General features: G+C 41.3%; 1 protein-coding gene across 4 annotated transcripts in view; it reads left to right on the forward strand.

Moving 5' to 3' along the window:
• The window catches only part of PLEKHG7 (pleckstrin homology and RhoGEF domain containing G7), a 56,964-nt gene that overhangs the window by 25,822 nt on the left and 17,502 nt on the right, over window positions 1-13,640 (forward strand). For all 4 annotated transcript variants that reach the window (XM_019710286.3, XM_088801160.1, XM_074325288.2 and 1 more), the window contains exons 10-13: window positions 3,620-3,733; window positions 9,106-9,280; window positions 12,327-12,442; window positions 12,806-12,899. In XM_019710286.3, the coding sequence (XP_019565845.2) occupies window positions 3,620-3,733; window positions 9,106-9,280; window positions 12,327-12,442; window positions 12,806-12,899 (499 nt within the window). The remainder of the gene's footprint in view (window positions 1-3,619; window positions 3,734-9,105; window positions 9,281-12,326; window positions 12,443-12,805; window positions 12,900-13,640) is intronic.

Genomic DNA, 13,640 nt, shown 5'->3' on the forward strand with positions numbered 1-13,640 from the left:
ATAAACCTTCAAATCCATCAACATCCTTAATAGGACTTTTGTGTATGAAAGAAGAAGAAAAGAGGAAAACCTGAAGCGCTGGTTTGATAAATGCTATTTATTTCTTGAGTAGATATTTGGGCCTCCTCCTTACTCTTTTTGCCTGAGCTCTTTAATCCAGTCCCTAAGTATTCTCATTTAGCAAGATTGGAATTTTACAATCCATTTAAAAAACATAGATTGAGATTTATTGAGCGCTTACTAAATGCTTATGTGTGGGGCTGATACCCTGTACCCAATAAATCTGCAAAACCACACACACTGCTACTCATGGGGAGTTTCCAGTCTAGTGGGGGAGAAATTAATTCAATTATAACAGTAATAATTATATAATCAAGTTGAGATCAATGCTGAGGAACATAGATATTATGGAGGAAATATTCTAGGTTGGGCAGATGGTGAGGTAGTTACAGATTGGAAATTATTCCTGTGGCAAAGATGTTTGAGGTGAGATATGAAGGAGGAGGTATAAAGAAAACTAGGTGTAAAGTAGGGAGATTTTTTTAGCGAACTTTGAAAACAGTTGAATAAGAAAACTAGGAGGGAGATTTTTTTCTTGAATTTTAAAAACAGATTTGAAAAATAAGAGAAAGAATGAAAAATGTTGGGAAATAGCTAAAATCTTGGACTCTCTAACCAGAAAATTTTTAGTTTTAGTTTTAAGTAGGTAGTCTGGAGAAATACCAACTTCTCATCAAAACACATAAGTTGTCTGAGTCTGCTCAGGCTGCTATAACAAAACATTGCAGGCGGGGTGGCTTATAAACAACCGAAATTTATTTCCCACAGTTCTAGAGGGTGAAAGTCTGAGATCAGTGTTCTAGAATGGTTAAGGGAGGGCCCTCTTCCAGTCACAGACTTTTCGTTGCATCCTTCACATGGTAGGAGGGGCTAGAGAGGTCTCCAGAGCCTCCTTATAGGGGCATTAATGTCACTCATGAGGGCGCCCCCTTCACGAACTGACCATCTCCTGAAGGTTCCACCTCCTAACATCATCACGTTGCGGGGTTAGGATTCAACATCTGAATTTGAAGGTGACAATGAACATTCACACCACAGGGTAATGCACTAAAAGCCCACTTAAGCATGGGATACTAACAGACTCTATACTAAACGTCTATAATATAACCCACGTATGAATGCTTCATATTATGCTACAGGTGTGCAAAGATGGGGTATTCAAGTTTTTCCTACATTTCAAAGGTTCTTTATCAGTCAGTTGTACCAGAGTGACATTCCCCAGATATCACCGGCTTGGTTTATGTCTCACTTATGCTCTACCTTTACTGTGGTACTGCCCTCACTCTGGGACCCATGCTGAGGTAGCAGCTACCACCTGGAATATTACCCGTCACCATAACAAGACATAAGAGACTGGGGCAGAGCACTCACGGACTCCAAGTTTCTGCCTAAAGTAACACACGGCACATCTGTTCCCATTTCATCAGCCAAGGAGAGTCACATGGGCAAGCTTAACTTCCAGGGAGTGGGTACATAACATCCTTCCCAGGAAGAGGAAATAGATGGACAGGACACAGCCTCACAAGAAACCCACTAGCTAGAAGATTGGAACATTTTGTTATTCACACATGAGCCATGTGAGCAAGTCCCTGAGAAGGACACTGAGGCTTGGAGAGGTTACTTAACATGGGCAAAATCACATAGCTACTGAGTGGCAGAACTGGATTTCTAGGCCTGACCATATACAGTCTTAACAGTTGCCTCCTAGTGACGATATTTCTCAAGTGTCCTGTGAAAAGACCTTCTCTGTATCTCCAAGCTATCAACAACCCTCCACTCCCTCAAAAATAAATTCACATCATTGTCTTTCAAATTACTTCTTGCTGGAGCCAAAACTTGGCATTTTCCCCCATAGTGTTTTCTCCTCTGTCTTATAACAATATATTTTTCTAGTTTTTGTTGTCTCTGCCTTTATCACTGTCACTTCCTTTAGTGGCTTTTAGACTGGGTCTGCTTTCTCTACTCACTGTAGTTCTAACTTTACCAAAAGGTGCGTCTTCCTTCTCTCATTCCACCACATGATGTCACTATTGGAAACTCCTTAATGGGACCCGCTACTCATTCTGTTAATCAAGAAACCTATCAAGGAGAACATTGGCTTAGCAACCTGGGAGGCACTACACTGAAGAGAATGTCTGCCAGTAAGGAGACAGAAGTATTGATGGAGAGAAAAGAATAATTAATTGCCAACAAAGACACCTGACTGAGATGGTGGCATATTGTGTGGTGTGCTCAGTTTGATCATTTTATATGTGAATATACTGGGGGTGCCAAAAAACTGTACACAAGTGGACACTTTGGTCAATGTTGCTCAAGCAGTAGTTCACCGTAATCAGAAGTGTCTGGACGCTGATGGTAACCACTTTGAGCACCTCTTGTAATTGCAGAAGTCAAACGTGACTTGTATTCATCTTTTGTTATCGGTATATATTGAGTATTACAATTTTAATTGTTTTTTTTTCCTTTTTAAAATGTATGTACATTTTTTGGCAACCTCTGTATACATATAAATTGTTCATTTGCTTCATTCTAAAATAAATTTCAGATCACTTACAAATGTGGGGTCATTAGAACAAATCTAAGACATTAAGTAGAAATTATGAAGAAAAGGGAAGATAAGTGTTAGGTTGGGTAAGATTGCTAAATAAAACGCACGCTGCTAAACACAGTACACTTATTAAAGGTGTCCCAAATTTGACTCTACAGTTTTAGTAGCCAGCAGGTGAATTAAGTTTATGGATATTTTTGAGGAAGATTTGATGAAAAATTAAATGTTGTTACTTTAATCGCTTACCTACCGTGTTTCCCCAAAAATAAGACATAGCCAGATGATCAGCTCTAATGTGTCTTTTGGAGCAAAAATTAATATAAGATCTGGTTTTATATTATATTATATCATATTATATTATATAAGACCCGGTATTATACTATATATTTTATATTATATTATATTATATTATATTATATTATATTATATTATATTATATTATATTATATTATATACCGGGTCTTATATAATAAGACCAGGTATTATATTATATTATACTATACTATACTATACTATACTATACTATATTATATTATATTAGACCCGGTCTTATAGTAAAATAAGACCGGGTCTTATATTAATTTTTGCTCAAAAGACACACTAGAGCTGATGGTCCAGCTAGGTCTTATTTTCAGGGAAACACGGTACCAACACAAGCACAGTATCTACCAACATATGCATTGGAATCAAACACATTATTTGTTATCAGGTACGATGTAGGGACTGTAGGTCCCAACAAAGCATAAACAGAAGCAAGGGGTGACTTAAATCAAGATGTCCTAACTAGAATTTACGTATGAAGAAAAAAGATCATTTATTGAGAAGTTAACTGTTTACTATGGAAATACCATTTTTTTAAAGAATGTTTATTGTGAAGATAAGCCTGTTTGATAATGGTGACTCCTTCACTTTCCCCTGTTCTGCTTCATGATAAAAGTGAAGAGAAAGAGAAAGTCTGTCTGTGTTCTCCTTGCTTCTGCTGATTCTCCTTCTGCTCTTCTCCTCTTGCAGTATTTCCGAGGGAGCCTTTGTCAGAGCCACCAAACCTACTGCCTGAATTACTCAGCCGCTGTCTTTTATCTCGAGAGCCTGAGGCAGAGAGAGGACTTTGGAATTTATTTAAAAGTAAAGTACCATTTTTTCCTTTTATATTTTTCCTGAGACTCTTTGGGTGTAACAGGTATTAGGAATTATTAAACGCAAATTAAATGGGAAAGAAGAAAAATAATAAGTAATATATTTAGCTAGGAGTCTGCTCTCCTCATGAATGTATCTGCCACTGCACACGTAAGACTACAATTTTGTAGCCCTGGAAACATATCATCTACTGCCCCTCCTGACATTTTGGATGGGGCTTAAAATTGTTTTATTTGTTCTTTGGTTTGTTTGTGGAAGAAACTGGTACATACTAGACTGAGAACCGAGGCTTCGTTTGTGCTTAGAAGTTTGGCTCTTAGAGGATTTGGTCGCAGCAAGATCCTGTGGCACAAAACCATGGAACACCATTTACATCGTATCCTATGTGAATGGCTCCCCCTAGAGTACATCATAGAGCACCGCGTAAACGTTGCCCCTGGAGTTGTAAGACATGGCGGCCATGGGTCCCAAAGCATCGAACAAGGAATTTTTGCTCAGAACCCTTAGCATTTGCTAAGAAGTCGACATGGATAGAATTTTCCTTGACTTCCCTACTTCCTTTGACCCCTCTTTTGACATTTCTTTGTCTTAACTGTACTCTTCAGTATTATACCAGAGCACTTTTGTATGATGCAGAGAAAATAGTTCAAACCTTTCCAAAAAACTAGCTCTTCCCTGCGGCTGCAAAAATCCCCTGGCAGAGCATTACCTCAGAGGCGTGGGAGGAAAGGCTCCCATAGTTCCCAATGGTAGCTGTGAGTCAGTGCACCTATGGCCCAGATGTGCCAGGAAGCCTGGGTGTGGCGTGGAGGAGAAAGGAGGAATGAAACTAGGGGAGAGACTTGGCCTTATTTTTCAGCTTTAAACTTTCAGTGTTTTCTTTGCCACTCAAACTGAAAACTGAAAGCTCATTAGATTTCCAAATGTATGAATAATCCTGTTACAAAAGTTTTCCCTGGAAGCTGATGGATTAGACTCCCAGCCAGGCCCCCAAACTGGGGAGAATCCAGGTCCATTTCTCTCCCTTCCAAGCTAGGGCAGAGATGAATTTAACAAGGCTCAGCCACTGTTCTCAAACAACTGTGGAAAATCCTATCTCAACTGTGACATAGAAGAGTGGTTTACATTATATGTGAAATATATGTGGCAACCAAAGATATTTAGGGAAAAAGAAGAGAGGATGCAATGTTGTAATGATCACACACAATACTTTTATAATGCAAATCGCTTTACCAAGCACTTACTCAAACATCTCTATTAATCCCTAGCAGAAAATTATGATGTTGACTGCATTGTCCTCATGTGTTCCGGAGGCTCAGAGAGGTTATATGATGTTTGCAAGGTCGCATGGCCAATAGGTAGCAAAGAGGAACCTGGATAAAAGTCTTCAGGCAAAAATAACCCAATGCTCTTTACACTGGAACTATTTCCAGCTCCTCAGAGCTGTTTCCCACTGTCTGGGAACTGTTAGCATGAAACAAAGGTGAGCGATCAGGGAGAGACTGAAGGAATTGAAGGTGAATCTGCCTTCCACAGCATTATAGTACAGAACCAAATCATCATCACAGATAATTTATAAAAAAAACAGTATAACAGATAAAAATGTAATGGTTATAATAAGTCTCACATCATAAAATACGATAATTATAACATATAATAAATAATAAAGGTGACTGGTTCTCAAGTCCTTGCTACGGCCAGGCACTGCATTGTATGCTGGTCATCCATGATCTCTTTGTCTACACAATAACCCTGTGGGATTTGGTATTATCCCCCATTTTTGAAGAGCTTAGATAAAGTAGGCAACTTGGTTGTTCAGGGGCGGGGCAGGATTCGGATTCAGAACTGTCTGCAGCTGACGTTCATTCCCCTATTATGCTCTGATATAAACAACATTGTTGGAGAACTTAAGTTTGTGTGGTATTATGGGCTGCCTGAAATTGGGCTATGAATGCACTGGGATGAGTTTACCCTCTGCACCATCTGGAGCTGGGCTTTGTAAATGTCTGTATATTGTGTTGGGCACCTTGATGGGAGTAGAATTCTCCCTGCTCTTTCAGAGACAGTTAAAATGATGCAGAGAAAGAGACTGAAACTTTGTACCCGGTCTCTTTGTGGGGTTCAATGAACAATCACTAAGAACTCTACCCACAATGCACTGTTCTGGGCACGTTGTATGAATTATGTTATTAAAACCACTCACCCACCTGCTGCTTGTTAACCGCATTTAGCAGACGAGGTTTAGAGAGCTTAAGTAAATTCCCCTCGATTCCGAGCATGTGGGCTGCTCCAGCCCAATGTTGCATCCCACCAAGACAGATTTATGAGAAGAACGTTTTTACATGAGCCCCTGAATTCCTTTCACTGTTCCCCTAAACACATGAGATATTTACTATAAATCAAAAGCAGCCTCCATGGATCTAGACCTATCCATTAAAAAAAGGCTTTTATGTCCAGTCTTTCTTGACAGAGATGTTCTTTTTTCCCCCCAATGGACCTGAACACTAAAGCCAACAGAGAGATGAAACAAAAACTTATAGCTACTTTTAGAATCAATAAATATCTTTTTTCTCTCTTCTGAGGCCTTCCGAAACTTAAAAAGCTTCCCGTATCTTGGCCTGGATCTTTGTCTCAATTATTTACCCTGGATATTTCTTGCCTGATTGATGTCTGGGGTAAATTGGTTGTTTTCACATTTACCCCAGACACCAGTAGGTGCTGGCCAACCAGAGCTCTTTTCTACAGCATGGAAATTTGGGGCAGTGGTGCCGCAGGTGTGTGTTTTGAGGGAATACCTCAATGCTGCTGAGAAGTCAGTTACGGAGCTCCCACGCACTTGAGCTGGAATGCTGATGCCAGTGAGCGAGTCAGCATGGAAATCAACCACAAAGACCACAGACTAGGGTGTCTCCATACCTCATCTTTCCACTCATTACCCCTCCCTGCGTCTCTACATCTGCAGTCTCTGCTTCCTTCTCCATCCCTTCCAACCTGATGAGAATTCTAGCCATTTTGAACTGGATGAGAACTTGGAGGTAATCTGCCGGTAGTACCTTCCACCAAGAGGAATCTGTAGTACGGAGAAGGGAAGGGGGTGGCTCCTAGAGCTGCAGCCACCGTGCACTCCTGTGCTCACTTTCATGACCTGCCTTCTGTATGTAAGGAAGTGGAAAAGCTCATGTCTAACAGCATTCCTATGAGGAAGAGCCCTGGGTGTTTTCAGAAGAAATACTTTGATAAAGTTCCTAGTGGGGGAGGGTGAAAACCACAAGGACATGGTCCAGCTAGGAAAAACAAATGCAAATTGCTAAGCATGAGGCTAGGAGAGAAGTGGGGAGGAGTTAGAGGGAGGACGAGAGAGTAAAAGCTCTTTTTTCAAAGAAGAGAATGGAGACTAGACTTCAGGAGGAGAGCACACAATATATTATACAGATGCTATATTATATAGTTGTACACCTCACATTTTTATAATGTTATTAACCAATGTTACCCTCCAATACATTTAATAATAAAAAATAATTTAAAAGGAAGAGAATGGAGCCGTAAAAAGGGGGGTGCTGTGGATGGGCTGTGTACTTAACACCCCCCACACCCAAAATTTTCAATAAAATAAACATATACTCATAAAACATTTGGCACAAGCGCGATTACAGCGGAAACCAACATAGGAAACCAACCGAGGGGCTAAGTTTGGCATTTGGCCCATGCTGTTCAGGGAAGAAACAGTGTGTGTGCAAGCAGGAATGCAAAGGCCGGAGGAAGCCACGAAAACCTGTCTCTCAGTGAGTTTGTAATTATCTAAGGGAGGGCTTTGGACTTGGTGGGGGTTTGAGCCAATTGTATCTAGATCTCTGAAATGCAAGGGCTGATACCTGGACATAAAGATGTATGAAGCTATCTGGGGAAGCAGAGAGAGCCTTCCACAATGTACATTGACCTGACTAAGGCTGACCCTGAAGGTTCTGGGTCATGAGGCAGAGGAAATAACCTGGCCTGGACTGAGAATGAAAGACGGGAAAGAGACGATAGCCTGTACCAAGAAAAATATTCAGTGTAGGGGCAGGACCTCATTATAGGTGAACTCAGGTGTGAGTAGGTAGGACAAGAGAAGAGAAGAGAAGAGAAGAGAAGAGAAGAGAAGAGAAGAGAAGAGAGGAAGAGGAAGAGGAAGAGGAAGAGGAAGAGGAAGAGGAAGAGGAAGAGGAAGAGGAAGAGGAAGAGGAAGAGGAAGAGGAAGAGGAAGAGGAAGAGGAGAGAAGACAAAGAAGAAGAGGAAGAGAACACACCATTTAATACTTCTTGATGTACATGTGTGAATAGTAGCCAGAGACCTGTCTCCCTAAGTCATGTGTCACCTGCACAAAATCCAGGGATCCTCAGGTTCTTGTCAAATTCAAAGAAACAGTCCAGCAGATGAAACAAATTTTTGAACTATTCTCATGTTTACTTGTGTTTCTCAAATACCATTTATGGAAATTTAATGTACACCCCATAGCAACACTTACTAGAATTCCATTTCCTGTCTCTCCCAGGGCTTGCACACCTTGCAACTGCCTATTTGTCCAAACTATCCTTGTTGAAAATTGTATGTCCTTATACTTGTCCTCTCCTCTCTGCTCTATAGAATGTGGATCAATTTAGCCTCTTCAACTTTTATTTTCATTTTCTTATATTACTCTGATTCCCTCCAACAAAGCAGAGTCAAGGACCGGATTCAACAAGCAAACATTCTCTTAACTGTACCACAAGGATGGCAACAGAGATGGCAAAACCAGAAATCTCCCCTGAGGGCCAGGGAGAAGAAGGCAATGAGCAAACTAAACTCTTAAGTGAGAAGGCTAAACAAGGCTGGAACACATATATTAACACATCTTATCACAGCCACTGATGGAACATGCATTCACTAGGGTATTTAACAAATTTTAAACCTTTCCTGTGATTCTAAATCTTGAAAATTTTCCCCATTTAGGAGGATTGAGTGGTGATATTACAGGTGATACTGACTGCTGCTTCATCCCATTACTGGGAAGGCAAGACATCTGAAAAAAATATTTTCTCTCATTTCTTTCATTGGCAAGTAACAATGTTAGTCAGTAATATTTAATAATACTTCTTAGCTACATCTAAGAACCCCATTGCAGACCCTGAATTTGGCACTGGTAGACAGATGCTTGCCAAAGACAGTTTAATGTGAAATTTTCAAAATCAAAGTCTAGTCTGTGGCTTATAAACTTTACCAGCAAGCTCACAGTTGTGTCATATCATAATTGAATAAAATCTCTAAGTTCCTCATGTTCAGGCTTCTCAGGGCCTTGGTAGGAGAAGTGACATTCTGATATGTCTGCTTTTGCCTTCCCCAGTGGTGTGAGCAAAATGAAAAGTGCAGACGCCTTCACCTGCCTGAGCTGCTAGTGGCCCCACTACACAGGCTGACTCGATATCCCTTGTTGCTGAAGAATATCTGGAAAAGGAGTACAGACTCTACTGAGAAAATCATGATCTACTCCATGAAAGAAAAGGTGGAAAAGTCAATCCGTAAGTCCCTGAGATTAAGTAACCCAGAGCTCCAAGGGAAGATTACACAAAGAGGTGGGTGGCCCTCTGGCTCCTGGGAACCATCTGGGCTTCCATCCTAGAAGGTAATTCCGTTGACTTGACGTCATGGCTCTGGGAAATGTGGATTTGAGTTTGAGTGCATTGTAAATCACAAAACAATGGGCTCCAGTCACATCCTGGTGAAACCTATGAAAACTACCACCAAGTGTACGCAGGACGTGGCTGCCTCCAAGGTTTTCAGATGTGAGTTCAGGCAGGAAAAGTTCTACTTCCAGATGATTGAAGGCACTTTGTTTTTAACATCTATACTGAGCCCAAACACAAAGCAAATGGGAATAAACATCATGGGAAGACTTTCCGGAGGATAAATTCCTATTCATCACTTTTTTAGGTCACTGAAATCCAGGGTCAATCTAAAAATAATGCCAACTGCAATCTTTAGAACTGATATTTGGGAATGGGAACAGAACAAGCCCTATGATGACTTAAGTTTATTTGGTAGCTCTATATAATTAAATTAAAATTAGAGGTACATAATATATGCCCATAAACCAGGCTTTCATGAGTATGCCAAAAGGGAAGAATTCAAATTTATAATTATCATCTGTACAGATATGATACATTGTTCTTTTGCAAGTTTAAAAGAAGAATGAGAGTCAAGATGGCAGAGTAGATAAACACTGTGCCTGCCTCCTTCCATGAACACATTAAAATTACAACTAAATTTTAGAAAAATCAACCTGGACCATCTGAAATCTAGCCAAACAGAAGTCCTATAACTAAAAATATAAAGAAGAAGCCACAGTGAGACTAGTAGGAGGGGTGGAGATGCAGAACAGGCCCCAAACCTCCCTGTGGTGGTTGGGAATCAGGAGAGATATCTCGGTCGCAGAAGTTCCCCCCAGCTCCCCTCACTGGCCTCCCCAGCCCAGAGTACTGATGCCAGAAAGAGGAGCCCCCACAACACCTGGGTGTGAAAAACAGTGGGGATTCTGACCATTGCAGTGGGACGGAAGGCTGAGGGAAACCCAGGTGTCCTCTTAAACAGCCCACGCGCAGACTCACTCACTCACAGGCACTCACCTTGGGTTCCAGTGGAGAGGGAAGGATTGTGACTTGGTGGACCTTGGAGACATATGGGGGCCAGACTGAGGTGTGTGGCTTCGGTGAGAGGACTGGAGGACAGTCGGCATTTTCCCAGTGAAGGGGCCTTCTGCCATGTAGTAGGCAGGCAGGCGCCATCTTTCCTATGTTGAACCCGCCCCCACAGGCCAAATATGAATCTGATTGGCCTGGTGAGCTCTCCTGCTCCACCCTGCTGACTCAGCTGGAACCCCTCTCCACCCAACTCACACACCACCTGAGGCACTTTCTCCAAGAGCAGTCAGCTCTCCACATTACACTCTTTCTTGGAAAACTACTGGATTCCACAGTCTCCAGGCAGGGGGTGATTGGGCTTAGTGTGCTCTGAGACTTTTGCTGAGTTGCTCCAGGCTCAGTACTGGCACCAAATCAGAGTCTACGTTAACCTAATGCCCACAACTCTTCCCACTCTAGTGACCCCCTGAGACCCTGCCTCACCCAATTGCATACCGCACGAGGCTTTATCAGTGGCTGAACCTTAAGGGATCTAACAGGTGGCAGCAGACCTCAGGGTGTCCTGCCTTTTTGCAGAGCTACCCCAGGCCTGGTACTGGTAGCAGCTGTCCTCAGTTTACAGCGTGCCCTCTCCCATGTGCCTCCAGGGTTAGCATGGGCAGCAAATAACTGGATCACTTTGAAGTTCCTACCAAGGTGGCCCCAACAGTCACAGGCAGTGGCTGACCTGGACCTGCACCAGAGCCCCTCCCAAGAAACCCCAGAACCTACATACTTAGATGCTGGCTCCAAGTTATAGCAGAGCACCACCCAATTAGCCCCGCATGCGGCATACCCAAAGGGTGGTCTCAACAGGCACCAAGGAAATATAGTCAATTATATTGTGATAGCATAGTATGGTGTCAGATGGTTGCTGGACTTATCATAGTGATCACTTCCTTAGGTATATAAATGTTGAATAACTATGGCGTGCCCCTGAAACTAATATAATATTGTATGCCAGCTATATTTTTAATAAAAATCTTAAGAAAAAAAGAAATGTTAAAGAAGACAAAAAAGTAAAATGACCATTCATTCAGTTGGGAGTTTCTTTTCTCTTTAAATTTTTTGTTCAAAATCTAAAATGACCCAAGGAACTAGAATTAAGCTTATCAAGTGAATAAGACAAAAATTCAATTAAAAACAGACTTTTAAAAGGTTTAAAAGTAATTTTGAAGATTATTACTCATTTTGAAAAGCTTGTAAGGAAGATAATAGCATCTCATCTGGAGATTTCTCAATAAAATATGGGTTTTCATTGTTGGGGGAAGAGATCCCTGTGGCCTTCCTTTAAGTCTTTGAGCTTAAAGATGGTAAATTCTCAAGGATTCCTCTAACTATGTAATTCTATAGGTCTATGACTTGCCCTCCATATTCCCAGAAATCATTTAAAAACCTCAATAGCGATATGTTATTAGAAAATGCTGGAAAATTAATACAGACCTTCAGAGCAGAAAATAAGTTTTTATCCCAAAAGAACTAATTATCCCTATCATAAAGGGAATGTACGTTTTATGATTAGGACAAAAAATATGTTTGTCCTTCTTAGTGTAATTTTCTTTTCTTCTTATAGTTACAGGCTATGTAGTATAGGGAATTAGAGAAAGCTACCAAGGACTATATTGATATTATTTAAATAAAAATGCACAATACACTTCCAACTTGCTGAATTAAATTGTTTACGCTTCATTTTTCTCTGCAAGAGGCTGATTTGAAATTAGTGAGTTTTTGTAAGACATTTAAACTGCAAGCAATATGTTAAATGAACGTAAAATATGGTTTGACTCCACGGGTAGTTTCTCTAAATGACTACTGCGCATCTTGGTTAAAATTTATGCTGTAATGTCACCTGAATTTACCAATATATTGAATGTGTCTTGTCTTTCAGGGGATCTTGAAGGAAAAGTGAAGTGGCTTGATAATTTCCAAAAGTTTAGACATCTACAGGAGATTATAGTGTGGCCTCCACTTTGGGATAGAGATAAAAGGTTTTTCATTCCAGAGGTACAAAAAGGATCAATTAAGACTTATGTCCCTTTCCAGAAGTTTGGCATTCAGGTGGAAATACACTAATCTTTCAAAGTCCCCAGCTGTCTGCTTGGAAAAAAAAAAAAAAATCTAGTTTTATGAGCAAAAAGTAAAGCCTTCTTCCATGTGGCATGGTATACGAGGAGGCTGACATCACCACGGCCTTCTTTGGGTGGTCTTTCTGAGAGGTTTATCCATACTTCCCCATTCCCAAGTCCACCTACTGGCGTTTCTAAATGTGTTGACCTTGATAGGCAGAAGGCATTACCCCAGCTTCTGAAACACGTTCTCTTCCAATCACTAACAACTTCTCTTTGATTTTCTCCCTTGTTTTGCAAGTGCCTGAAACATGTTTTTAAAGAACACATGGCAGAAAACATCCTGTCACCAACCAACAGACACCTTCTCTATGAGGGAAAATTAACTCTTGCAGGTAAGTAACTGCTTCCTTTAAAAACTCCACATCTTTGCTACCTTGTAATTGTCCAATTGTTGCTAATTGAAGGGTGGGGGGAAATTGTATTTGCCTATGGATAAGGTGATGGAAGATGTGAATCAGAGAACATCCTAAGGAGTCAGGCAGATGCTGGCTTGATCTAGTAACTAGATATGTGCCCTCCCTTTTCTCTCTGTAAAATGGGATCACTATATCTATCTCACAAAATTGTTGTTAAAATGAAATAAGTTACCCAAAGAGCTTAGCTCGAGGTCCGGAACACAATGAGCAGTCCGTGTCAGCTGTTATCATTTTACCCCTCCAGCGAGCTGGGCAGGCAGCCTGTCAGTGTTACCTGAGAGCCAGCTATGTAACACGTGTCGTGCTAAGTGGGTATACTACTGGAGGATAGGGAATCACTATTCTGTATAATGCTTTCCCTGTGGTTGGGAAGCTCTGCTATTATAAGCAGAACTGCAGGATAAGTTCAGAAAAGAAGGTACGGTCTGTGAAGCTGGGGTACCCAGGAAAGGCTTTCTGTGGTTCATGGGACTCGCGCTGGGCTTGGAGGAATAAGAAGACGGAGGTCAGTGGAAGGAAGGTGGGCAGACATCCCAGAAAAAGAGCATAGCAGGAGAAAAGTCTGGGAGGCAGAAGCCGCCTGAGAGAATAGGCTCTGGCAGAGTGGTTAGGGGGCGTGACCCTGGAGGCCGGCTGCCAGGAGACTTCCCGGCTCAG

The sequence above is a fragment of the Rhinolophus sinicus genome, chromosome 1, assembly GCF_057876585.1.
Source record: "Rhinolophus sinicus isolate RSI-liver-muscle chromosome 1, RSI-T2T, whole genome shotgun sequence".
Classification (NCBI taxonomy): Eukaryota; Metazoa; Chordata; class Mammalia; order Chiroptera; family Rhinolophidae; genus Rhinolophus; species Rhinolophus sinicus.